General features: G+C 51.7%; 1 protein-coding gene across 1 annotated transcript in view; it reads right to left on the bottom strand.

The window, feature by feature from the left end:
* Positions 1-14,179, bottom strand: part of LOC116958188 (long-chain fatty acid transport protein 1-like) — a 95,338-nt gene that overhangs the window by 43,871 nt on the left and 37,288 nt on the right. The window contains exons 7-8 of the mRNA XM_076056017.1: positions 3,113-3,204; positions 149-258 (exon numbers count right to left, since the gene is read on the bottom strand). Of these exons, the coding sequence (XP_075912132.1) occupies positions 149-258; positions 3,113-3,204 (202 nt within the window). The remainder of the gene's footprint in view (positions 1-148; positions 259-3,112; positions 3,205-14,179) is intronic.

The raw sequence follows: 14,179 nt of genomic DNA, 5'->3' as shown, positions 1-14,179 counted from the left end.
TGGTTGTGGTGGTGGTGCTGGTGGTGGTGGTGGCGGTGGTGGTGGTGGTGCTGGTGGTAGTGGTTGTGGTGGAGCTGGGGGTGGTGGTGGTGGTGCTGGTGGTGGAGCTGGTGGTTGTGGTGGTGGTGGTGGTGGCGGTGGTGCTCACCGTGCAGTTGAACTTGACACAGTCGTCCCAGAATCGCGAGGCGGAGAACTTCTTGCGGATGACGACGGTGAGGCCGTGCATCAAGCACTGCCCCACGCCCACAATGTTGCCTGCAAAGGCAAAGGTGCCCCGCGTAGCCTCAGCAGAGTGTCGGGGCAAGTGCTCTTGGCAAGTAGCAGCAGCAGCACCACCTATGAAGGTTGAACACGTTCACTCGCACACAGACAAAGGTCCCCCGTGTAGCTTCAGCAGAGTGCCGGGGCAAGTGCTCTTAGCGAGCAGCAGCAGCAGCACCTATGAAGGTTGAACACGTTCACTCACACAAAGCTGCCCCGTGTAGCCTCAGCAGAATGTCGGGGCAAGTTGCTCTTGGCGAGTAGCAGCAGCAGCACCTATGAAGGTTGGACACGTTCACTCGCACACAGACAAAGCTGCCCCGTGTAGCCTCATCAGAATGCCGGGGCAAGTTGCTGTTGGCGAGTAGCAGCAGCAGCACCTATGAAGGTTGGACACGTTCACTCGCACACAGACAAAGCTGCCCCGTGTAGCCTCATCAGAATGCCGGGGCAAGTTGCTCTTGGCGAGTAGCAGCAGCAGCACCTATGAAGGTTGGACACGTTCACTCGCACACAGACAAAGCTGCCCCGTGTAGCCTCAGCAGAGTGTCGGGGCAAGTTGCTCTTGGCGAGTAGCAGCAGCAGCACCTATGAAGGTTGGACACGTTCACTCGCACACAGACAAAGCTGCCCCGTGTAGCCTCAGCAGAATGTCGGGGCAAGTTGCTCTTGGCGAGTAGCAGCAGCAGCACCTATGAAGGTTGGACACGTTCACTCGCACACAGACAAAGCTGCCCCGTGTAGCCTCATCAGAATGCCGGGGCAAGTTGCTGTTGGCGAGTAGCAGCAGCAGCACCTATGAAGGTTGGACACGTTCACTCGCACACAGACAAAGCTGCCCCGTGTAGCCTCATCAGAATGCCGGGGCAAGTTGCTCTTGGCGAGTAGCAGCAGCAGCACCTATGAAGGTTGGACACGTTCACTCGCACACAGACAAAGCTGCCCCGTGTAGCCTCAGCAGAATGTCGGGGCAAGTTGCTCTTGGCGAGTAGCAGCAGCAGCACCTATGAAGGTTGGACACGTTCACTCGCACACAGACAAAGCTGCCCCGTGTAGCCTCAGCAGAGTGCCGGGGCAAGTGCTGTTGGCGAGCGCCTCGTGAAGGCCGACGTGACAGACGAGGCCGGTTGGGCGGAGGAGCGCCACGCCCTCCCAGCCGCCTTTGTCTTCCCCAGCCACCGCACACCGAGCGCCGTAGCTCATTCGAGGCCGGGTCGACCTTTGACCGGCGTTGGCCGAGGTGCGGGGAATCAGGCCTCACCACGCGCACGAAGGGGGTGGTGAGGCCTGACCCACGCGCACGAGGGGGTGGTGTGGCCTGCACAACTCACACGAGGGGGTGGTGAGGCCTGAACCACTCACACGAGGGTGTGGTGTGGCCTGCACAACTCACACGAGGGGGTGGTGAGGCCTGACCCACGCGCACGAGGGGGTGGTGAGGCCTGAAACCACTCACACGAGGGGGTGTGGCCGGGACCACGCCAGTGGCGATGTTCACCACCACCACCGCCACACCACCACACCACCACACCACCACCACCGCTACCGCTACACCGCTACACCATCACACCACCACTACACCACCACACCACCACTACACCACCACACCACCACTACACCACCACTACACCACCACTACACCACTACACCACCACCGCTACACCACTACACCACACCACCACCACTACACCACTACACCACCACCACCACTACACCACCACCACCACTACTACACCACCACCACACCACCACCACCACCACACCACCACACCACCACCACACCACCAGACCACTACACCACCACACCACCACCACACCGCTACACCAGGCTACTCATTTGAGGCTGAGTCTACCTAGGGGAGGAGGCCTCGGGCCCGTCAGGTTCGTAGCGCAATGCAAACCCCGACGCTGCGGCACCCACCCACACAGACAAAGACAAAGTTCCGCACCGTGTAGCCTCTAGCAGGCTGCCGGGGCAAGTGCTGTTAGAGCGAGCAAAGGCGGCGATGGGCAGCAGCAGCAGCAGCACCCCAGCCGCCTTTGTCTCCCTGAATTGGTGGGTGGATGGGAGGGTGGGTGGGTGAGAGTGTGGGTGAGTGAGCTGGTGAGCGGATGGGTGAGTGAGCTGGTGAGCGGATGGGTGAGTGAGCTGGTTGAGCGGGCGGGTGAGCAGGTGAGTGAGCGAATGAGCGGGTGAGCGAGTGAGCGGGTGAGCGGGCAGGTCAGTGAGCGAGCGGGTGAGCAAATGAGCGGGTGAGCTGGTGAGTGAGCGAATGAGCGGGTGAGTGACCGAGCGGGTGAGCGAGCGAGCGGGTGAACTGGTGAGTGAGCAGGTGGGTGAGCAGGTGGGTGAGAGTGTGGGTGAGTGAGCTGGTGAGCAGGTGGGTGAGTGAGCTGGTGAGTGAGCTGGTGAGCAGGTGGGTGAGTGAGCTGGAGAGAAGGCGGGTGAGCAGGTGAGTGAGCAGGTGGGTGAGCAAGCTGGTGAGTGAGCAGGTGGGTGAGCGGGTGGGTGAGCAGGCGGGTGAGCGAGCTAGTGAGCGAGCTGGTGAGTGAGCAGGTGGGTGAGCGAGCTGGTGAGTGAGCAGGTGGGTGAGCAGGTGGGTGAGCAGGTGGGTGAGTGAGCAGGTGGGTGAGCTGGTGGGTGAGCGAGCTGGTGAGTGAGCAGGTGGGTGAGCGGGTGAGTGAGCGAGCGGGTGAGCGAGCAGGTAGGTGAGCAGGTGGGTGAGCAGGTGGGTGAGCAGGTGGGTGAGCAGGTGGGTGAGCGGGCGGGGGAGTGAGCAGGTGGGTGAGCAGGTGGGTGAGCAGGTGGGTGAGCGGGCAGGGTGAGCGGGGGAGGGGGGTTGCTCACCGGCCGTGTGGTAGAGGGGCAGGCAGGAGTAGAGGACGTCCGAGGTCTTCATGCCGAAGCCGTAGTGCACCAGCGTGGCCATGCGGTAGTACCTGGAGGACACACGGGGGACACAGAGACGTGTGGACACGGAGGACTCAACACTACCCATAGACTCAACACTGCCCCATAGACTCAGCACTGCCCATAGACTCAACACTACCCATAGACTCAACACTACCCATAGACTCAGCACTGCCCATAGACTCAGCACTGCCCATAGACTCAACACTACCCATAGACTCAACACTACCCATAGACTCAACACTACCCATAGACTCAACACTACCCATAGACTCAGCACTACCCATAGACTCAACACTACCCATAGACTCAACACTACCCATAGACTCAACACTACCCATAGACTCAACACTACCCATAGACTCAACACTGCCCATAGACTCAACACTATCCATAGACTCAGCACTGCCCATAGACTCAACACTACCCATAGACTCAACACTACCCATAGACTCAGCACTGCCCATAGACTCAGCACTGCCCATAGACTCAACACTACCCATAGACTCAACACTACCCATAGACTCAACACTACCCATAGACTCAACACTACCCATAGACTCAGCACTACCCATAGACTCAACACTACCCATAGACTCAACACTACCCATAGACTCAACACTACCCATAGACTCAACACTACCCATAGACTCAACACTGCCCATAGACTCAACACTATCCATAGACTCAGCACTGCCCATAGACTCAACACTACCCATAGACTCATCACTGCACATAGACTCAACACTACCCATAGACTCAGCACTGCCCATAGACTCAACACTACCCATAGACTCAACACTACCCATAGACTCAACACTGCCCATAGACTCAACACTACCCATAGACTCAACACTACCCATAGACTCAGCACTGCCCATAGACTCAACACTACCCATAGACTCAGCACTGCCCATAGACTCAACACTACCCATAGACTCAACACTGCCCATAGACTCAACACTGCACCATAGACTCAGCACTGCCCATACACTCAGCACTGCCCATAGACTCAACACTGTCCATAGACTCAGCACTGCCCATAGACTCAACACTGCCCATAGACTCAACACTGCCCATAGACTCAACACTGCACCATAGACTCAGCACTGCCCATACACTCAGCACTGCCCATAGACTCAACACTGCCCATAGACTCAACACTGCCCATAGACTCAGCACTGCCCATACACTCAACACTACCCATAGACTCAACACTACCCATAGACTCAACACTGCCCATAGACTCAGCACTGCCCATAGACTCAGCACTGCCCATACACTCAACACTGCCCATAGACTCAACACTGCACCATAGACTCAACACTACCCGTAGACTCAACACTGCCCATAGACTCAACACTACCCAGAGACTCAGCACTGACCATAGACTCAACACTAACCATAGACTCAACACTGACAATAGACTCAACACTACCCATAGACCCAGCACTGCCCATAGACTCAACACTACCCATAGACTCAACACTACCCATAGACTCAACACTGCCCCATAGACTCAACGCTGCCCATAGACTCAACACTACCCATAGACTCAACACTACCCATAGACTCAGCACTGCCCATAGAATCACCACTACCCATAGACTCAGCACTGTCCATAGACTCAACACTGCACCATAGACTCAACACTGCACCATAGACTCAACACTGCCCATAGACTCAACACTGCACCATATACTCAACACTGCACCATAAACTCACCACTGCCCATAGACTCAACACTGTCCATAGACTCAACACTGCACCATAGACTCAACACTGTCATTAGATTCAACACTGCCCATAGATTCAACACTGCACCATAGACTCAACACTGCACCATAGACTCAACACTGCCCCATAGACTCAACACTGCCCATAGACTCAACACTGCCCATAGACTCAACACTGCCCCATAGACTCAACACTGCCCATAGACTCAACACTGCCCATAGACTCAACACTGCCCATAGGCTCAACACTGCACCATAGACTCAACACTGCACCATAGACTCAACACTGCACCATAGACTCAACACTGCACCATAGACTCAACACTGCCCATAGATTCAACACTGCACCATAGACTCAACACTGCACCATAGACTCAGCACTGCCCATAGACTCAGCACTCCCCATAGACTCAACACTGCACCATAGACTCAACACTGCACCATAGACTCAACACTGCCCATAGACTCAACACTGCCCATAGATTCAACAGTGCACCATAGACTCAACACTGCACCATAGACTCAGCACTGCCCATAGACTCAGCACTGCCCATAGACTCAACACTGCACCATAGACTCAACACTGCACCATAGACTCAACACTGCCCATAGACTCAACACTGCCCATAGACTCAACACTGCCCATAGACTCAACACTGCCCATAAACTCAACACTGCCCATAGACTCAGCACTGCCCATAGACTCAACACTACCCATAGACTCTAACCTGCCCATAAACTCAACACTGCCCATAGACTCAACACTATCCATAGACACAACACTGCCCATAGACTCAAAACTGCCCATAGACTCAGCATTGCCCATAGACTCAACACTACCCATAGACTCAACACTGCCCATAGACTCAGCATTGCCCATAGACCCAGCACTGCCCATAGACTCAACACTGCCCATAGACTCAACACTACCCATAGACTCAACACTGCCCCATAGACTCAACGCTGCCCATAGACTCAACACTACCCATAGACTCAACACTACCCATAGACTCAGCACTGCCCATAGACTCAACACTACCCATAGACTCAGCACTGCCCATAGAATCACCACTACCCATAGACTCAGCACTGCCCATAGACTCAACACTGCACCATAGACTCAACACTGCACCATAGACTCAACACTGCCCATAGACTCAACACTGCACCATAGACTCAACACTGCACCATAAACTCACCACTGCCCATAGACTCAACACTGTCCATAGACTCAACACTGCACCATAGACTCAACACTGTCCATAGATTCAACACTGCCCATAGATTCAACACTGCACCATAGACTCAACACTGCACCATAGACTCAACACTGCCCATAGAATCAACACTGCCCATAGACTCAACACTGCCCATAGACTCAACACTGCCCCATAGACTCAACACTGCCCATAGACTCAACACTGCCCATAGGCTCAACACTGCACCATAGACTCAACACTGCACCATAGACTCAACACTGCACCATAGACTCAACACTGCACCATAGACTCAGCACTGCCCATAGACTCAGCACTCCCCATAGACTCAACACTGCACCATAGACTCAACACTGCACCATAGACTCAACACTGCCCATAGACTCAACACTGCACCATAGACTCAACACTGCCCATAGACTCAACACTGCCCATAGATTCAACACTGCACCATAGACTCAACACTGCACCATAGACTCAGCACTGCCCATAGACTCAGCACTGCCCATAGACTCAACACTGCCCATAGACTCAACACTGCCCATAGATTCAACACTGCACCATAGACTCAACACTGCACCATAGACTCAGCACTGCCCATAGACTCAGCACTGCCCATAGACTCAACACTGCACCATAGACTCAACACTGCATCATAGACTCAACACTGCCCATAGACTCAACACTACCCATAGACTCAACACTGCCCATAAACTCAACACTGCCCATAGACTCAACACTATCCATAGACACAACACTGCCCATAGACTCAAAACTGCCCATAGACTCAGCATTGCCCATAGACTCAACACTACCCATAGACTCAACACTGCCCATAGACTCAGCATTGCCCATAGACTCAACACTGCCCATAGGCTCAACACTGCACCATAGACTCAACACTGCCCATAGACTCAACACTGCACCATAGACTCAACACTGCCAATAGACTCAACACTACCCATAGACTCAGCATTGCCCATAGACTCAACACTACCCATAGACTCAACACTGCCCATAGACTCAGCATTGCCCATAGACTCAGCATTGCCCATAGACTCAACACTGCCCATAGGCTCAACACTGCACCATAGACTCAACACTGCCCATAGACTCAACACTACCCATAGACTCAACACTGCACCATAGACTCAACACTGCACCATAGACTCAGCACTGCCCCATAGACTCAATACTGCCCCATAGACTCAACACTACCCATAGACTCAACACTGCACCATAGACTCAACACTACCCGTAGACTCAACACTGCCCATAGACTTAACACTACCCATAGACTCAACACTACCCACAAACTCAACACTACACCATATACTCAGCACTGCCCATAGACTCAACACTACCCATAGACTCAGCACTGCACATAGACTCAACACTGCCCATAGACTCAACACTGCCCATAGACTCAACACTGCACCATAGACTCAGCACTGCCCATAGACTCAGCACTGCCCATAGACTCAACACTGCCCATAGACTCAGCACTGCCCATAGACTCAGCACTGCCCATACACTCAACACTGCCCATAGACTCAACACTGCACCATAGACTCGACACTACCCGTAGACTCAACACTGCCCATAGACTCAACACTACCCATAGACGCAGCACTGCCCATAGACTCAACACTACCCATAGACTCAACACTGCCCATAGACTCAACACTACCCATAGACCCAGCACTGCCCATAGACTCAACACTACCCATAGACTCAACACTACCCATAGACTCAACACTGCCCCATAGACTCAACGCTGCCCATAGACTCAACACTACCCATAGACTCAACACTACCTATAGAATCAGCACTACCCATAGAATCACCACTACCCATAGACTCAGCACTGCCCATAGACTCAACACTGCACCATAGACTCAACACTGCACCATAGACTCAACACTGCCCATAGACTCAACACTGCACCATAGACTCAACACAGCACCATAGACTCACCACTGCCCATAGACTCAACACTGGCCATAGACTCAACACTGCACCATAGACTCAACACTGTCCATAGATTCAACACTGCCCATAGATTCAACACTGCACCATAGACTCAACACTACCCGTAGACTCAACACTGCCCATAGACTTAACACTACCCATAGACTCAACACTACCCACAGACTCAACACTACACCATATACTTAGCACTGCCCATAGACTCAACACTACCCATAGACTCAGCACTGCACATAGAATCAACACTGCCCATAGACTCAACACTGCCCATAGACTCAACACTGCACCATAGACTCAGCACTGCCCATAGACTCAGCACTGCCCATAGACTCAACACTGCCCATAGACTCAGCACTGCCCATAGACTCAGCACTGCCCATACACTCAACACTGCCCATAGACTCAACACTGCACCATAGACTCGACACTACCCGTAGACTCAACACTGCCCATAGACTCAACACTACCCATAGACGCAGCACTGCCCATAGACTCAACACTACCCATAGACTCAACACTGCCCATAGACTCAACACTACCCATAGACCCAGCACTGCCCATAGACTCAACACTACCCATAGACTCAACACTACCCATAGACTCAACACTGCCCCATAGACTCAACGCTGCCCATAGACTCAACACTACCCATAGACTCAACACTACCTATAGAATCAGCACTACCCATAGAATCACCACTACCCATAGACTCAGCACTGCCCATAGACTCAACACTGCACCATAGACTCAACACTGCACCATAGACTCAACACTGCCCATAGACTCAACACTGCACCATAGACTCAACACAGCACCATAGACTCACCACTGCCCATAGACTCAACACTGGCCATAGACTCAACACTGCACCATAGACTCAACACTGTCCATAGATTCAACACTGCCCATAGATTCAACACTGCACCATAGACTCAACACTACCCGTAGACTCAACACTGCCCATAGACTTAACACTACCCATAGACTCAACACTACCCACAGACTCAACACTACACCATATACTTAGCACTGCCCATAGACTCAACACTACCCATAGACTCAGCACTGCACATAGAATCAACACTGCCCATAGACTCAACACTGCCCATAGACTCAACACTGCACCATAGACTCAGCACTGCCCATAGACTCAGCACTGCCCATAGACTCAACACTGCCCATAGACTCAGCACTGCCCATAGACTCAGCACTGCCCATACACTCAACACTGCCCATAGACTCAACACTGCACCATAGACTCGACACTACCCGTAGACTCACTGCCCATAGACTCAACACTACCCATAGACTCAGCACTGCCCATAGACTCAACACTACCCATAGACTCAACACTGCCAATAGACTCAACACTACCCATAGACCCAGCACTGCCCATAGACTCAACACTACCCATAGACTCATCACTACCCATAGACTCAACACTGCCCCATAGACTCAATGCTGCCCATAGACTCAACACTACCCATAGACTCAACACTACCCATAGAATCAGCACTGCCCATAGAATCACCACTACCCATAGACTCAGCACTGCCCATAGACTCAACACTGCACCATAGACTCAACACTGCACCATAGACTCAACACTGCCCATAGACTCAACACTGCACCATAGACTCAACACTGCACCATAGACTCACCACTGCCCATAGACTCAACACTGGCCATAGACTCAACAGTGCACCATAGACTCAACACTGTCCATAGATTCAACACTGCCCATAGATTCAACACTGCACCATAGACTCAACACTGCACCATAGACTTAACACTGCCCATAGAATCAACACTGCCCATAGACTCAACACTGCCCATAGACTCAACACTGCCCCATAGACTCAACACTGCCCATAGACTCAACGCTGCCCATAGGCTCAACACTGCACCATAGACTCAACACTGCCCATAGACTCAACACTGCACCATAGACTCAACACTGCACCATAGACTCAACACTGCACCATAGACTCAATACTGCCCTTAGATTCAACACTGCACCATAGACTCAACACTGCACCATAGACTCAGCACTGCCCATAGACTCAGCACTGCCCATAGACTCAACACTGCACCATAGACTCAACACTGCACCATAGACTCAACACTGCACCATAGACTCAACACTGCCCATGGACTCAACACTGCCCATAGATTCAACACTGCACCATAGACTCAACACTGCACCATAGACTAAGCACTGCCCATAGACTCAGCACTGCCCATAGACTCAACACTGCCCATAGACTCAACACTGCCCATAGACTCAACACTGCCCATAAACTCAACACTGCCCATAGACTCAGCATTGCCCATAGACTCAACACTGCCCATAGGCTCAACACTGCACCATAGACTCAACACTGCCCATAGACTCAACACTGCACCATAGACTCAACACTGCAAATAGACTCAACACTACCCATAGACTCAACACTGCACCATAGACTCAACACTGCCCATAGACTCAACACTGCACCATAGACTCAACACTGCACCATAGACTCACCACTGCCCATAGACTCAACACTGGCCATAGACTCAACACTGCACCATAGACTCAACACTGTCCATAGATTCAACACTGCCCATAGATTCAACACTGCACCATAGACTCAACACTACCCGTAGACTCAACACTGCCCATAGACTTAACACTACCCATAGACTCAACACTACCCACAGACTCAACACTACACCATATACTCAGCACTGCCCATAGACTCAACACTACCCATAGACTCAGCACTGCACATAGAATCAACACTGCCCATAGACTCAACACTGCCCATAGACTCAACACTGCACCATAGACTCAGCACTGCCCATAGACTCAGCACTGCCCATAGACTCAACACTGCCCATAGACTCAACACTACCCATAGACTCAACACTACCCATAGACTCAACACTGCCCCATAGACTCAACGCTGCCCATAGACTCAACACTACCCATAGACTCAACACTACCCATAGAATCAGCACTGCCCATAGAATCACCACTACCCATAGACTCAGCACTGCCCATAGACTCAACAAAGCACCATAGACTCAACACTGCACCATAGACTCAACACTGCCCATAGACTCAACACTGCACCATAGACTCAACACTGCACCATAGACTCACCACTGCCCATAGACTCAACACTGGCCATAGACTCAACACTGCACCATAGACTCAACACTGTCCATAGATTCAACACTGCCCATAGACTCAACACTGCACCATAGACTCAACACTGCCCATAGACTCAACACTGCCCATAGATTCAACACTGCACCATAGACTCAACACTGCACCATAGACTCAGCACTGCCCATAGACTCAGCACTGCCCATAGACTCAACACTGCACCATAGACTCAACACTGCACCATAGACTCAACACTGCCCATAGACTCAACACTGCCCATAGACTCAACACTGCCCATAAACTCAACACTGCCCATAGACTCAGCACTGCCCATAGACTCAACACTACCCATAGACTCAACACTGCCCATAAACTCAACACTGCCCATAGACTCAACACTATCCATAGACACAACACTGCCCATAGACTCAAAACTGCCCATAGACTCAGCATTGCCCATAGACTCAACACTACCCATAGACTCAACACTGCCCATAGACTCAGCATTGCCCATAGACTCAACACTGCCCATAGGCTCAACACTGCACCATAGACTCAACACTGCCCATAGACTCAACACTGCACCATAGACTCAACACTGCCAATAGACTCAACACTACCCATAGACTCAGCATTGCCCATAGACTCAACACTACCCATAGACTCAACACTGCCCATAGACTCAGCATTGCCCATAGACTCAGCATTGCCCATAGACTCAACACTGCCCATAGGCTCAACACTGCACCATAGACTCAACACTGCCCATAGACTCAACACTACCCATAGACTCAACACTGCACCATAGACTCAACCCTGCACCATAGACTCAGCACTGCCCCATAGACTCAATACTGCCCCATAGACTCAACACTACCCATAGACTCAACACTGCACCATAGACTCAACACTACCCGTAGACTCAACACTGCCCATAGACTTAACACTACCCATAGACTCAACACTACCCACAAACTCAACACTACACCATATACTCAGCACTGCCCATAGACTCAACACTACCCATAGACTCAGCACTGCACATAGACTCAACACTGCCCATAGACTCAACACTGCCCATAGACTCAACACTGCACCATAGACTCAGCACTGCCCATAGACTCAGCACTGCCCATAGACTCAACACTGCCCATAGACTCAGCACTGCCCATAGACTCAGCACTGCCCATACACTCAACACTGCCCATAGACTCAACACTGCACCATAGACTCGACACTACCCGTAGACTCAACACTGCCCATAGACTCAACACTACCCATAGACGCAGCACTGCCCATAGACTCAACACTACCCATAGACTCAACACTGCCCATAGACTCAACACTACCCATAGACCCAGCACTGCCCATAGACTCAACACTACCCATAGACTCAACACTACCCATAGACTCAACACTGCCCCATAGACTCAACGCTGCCCATAGACTCAACACTACCCATAGACTCAACACTACCTATAGAATCAGCACTACCCATAGAATCACCACTACCCATAGACTCAGCACTGCCCATAGACTCAACACTGCACCATAGACTCAACACTGCACCATAGACTCAACACTGCCCATAGACTCAACACTGCACCATAGACTCAACACAGCACCATAGACTCACCACTGCCCATAGACTCAACACTGGCCATAGACTCAACACTGCACCATAGACTCAACACTGTCCATAGATTCAACACTGCCCATAGATTCAACACTGCACCATAGACTCAACACTACCCGTAGACTCAACACTGCCCATAGACTTAACACTACCCATAGACTCAACACTACCCACAGACTCAACACTACACCATATACTTAGCACTGCCCATAGACTCAACACTACCCATAGACTCAGCACTGCACATAGAATCAACACTGCCCATAGACTCAACACTGCCCATAGACTCAACACTGCACCATAGACTCAGCACTGCCCATAGACTCAGCACTGCCCATAGACTCAACACTGCCCATAGACTCAGCACTGCCCATAGACTCAGCACTGCCCATACACTCAACACTGCCCATAGACTCAACACTGCACCATAGACTCGACACTACCCGTAGACTCACTGCCCATAGACTCAACACTACCCATAGACTCAGCACTGCCCATAGACTCAACACTACCCATAGACTCAACACTGCCAATAGACTCAACACTACCCATAGACCCAGCACTGCCCATAGACTCAACACTACCCATAGACTCATCACTACCCATAGACTCAACACTGCCCCATAGACTCAACGCTGCCCATAGACTCAACACTACCCATAGACTCAACACTACCCATAGAATCAGCACTGCCCATAGAATCACCACTACCCATAGACTCAGCACTGCCCATAGACTCAACACTGCACCATAGACTCAACACTGCACCATAGACTCAACACTGCCCATAGACTCAACACTGCACCATAGACTCAACACTGCACCATAGACTCACCACTGCCCATAGACTCAACACTGGCCATAGACTCAACAGTGCACCATAGACTCAACACTGTCCATAGATTCAACACTGCCCATAGATTCAACACTGCACCATAGACTCAACACTGCACCATAGACTTAACACTGCCCATAGAATCAACACTGCCCATAGACTCAACACTGCCCATAGACTCAACACTGCCCCATAGACTCAACACTGCCCATAGACTCAACGCTGCCCATAGGCTCAACACTGCACCATAGACTCAACACTGCCCATAGACTCAACACTGCACCATAGACTCAACACTGCACCATAGACTCAACACTGCACCATAGACTCAATACTGCCCTTAGATTCAACACTGCACCATAGACTCAACACTGCACCATAGACTCAGCACTGCCCATAGACTCAGCACTGCCCATAGACTCAACACTGCACCATAG

The sequence above is a fragment of the Petromyzon marinus genome, chromosome 74 (assembly GCF_048934315.1).
Source record: "Petromyzon marinus isolate PM22_M1 ecotype Great Lakes invasive population chromosome 74, UKy_Petmar_22M1.pri1.0, whole genome shotgun sequence".
Classification (NCBI taxonomy): domain Eukaryota; kingdom Metazoa; phylum Chordata; class Hyperoartia; order Petromyzontiformes; family Petromyzontidae; genus Petromyzon; species Petromyzon marinus.
This window is presented reverse-complemented; position numbering and strand designations above follow the sequence as displayed.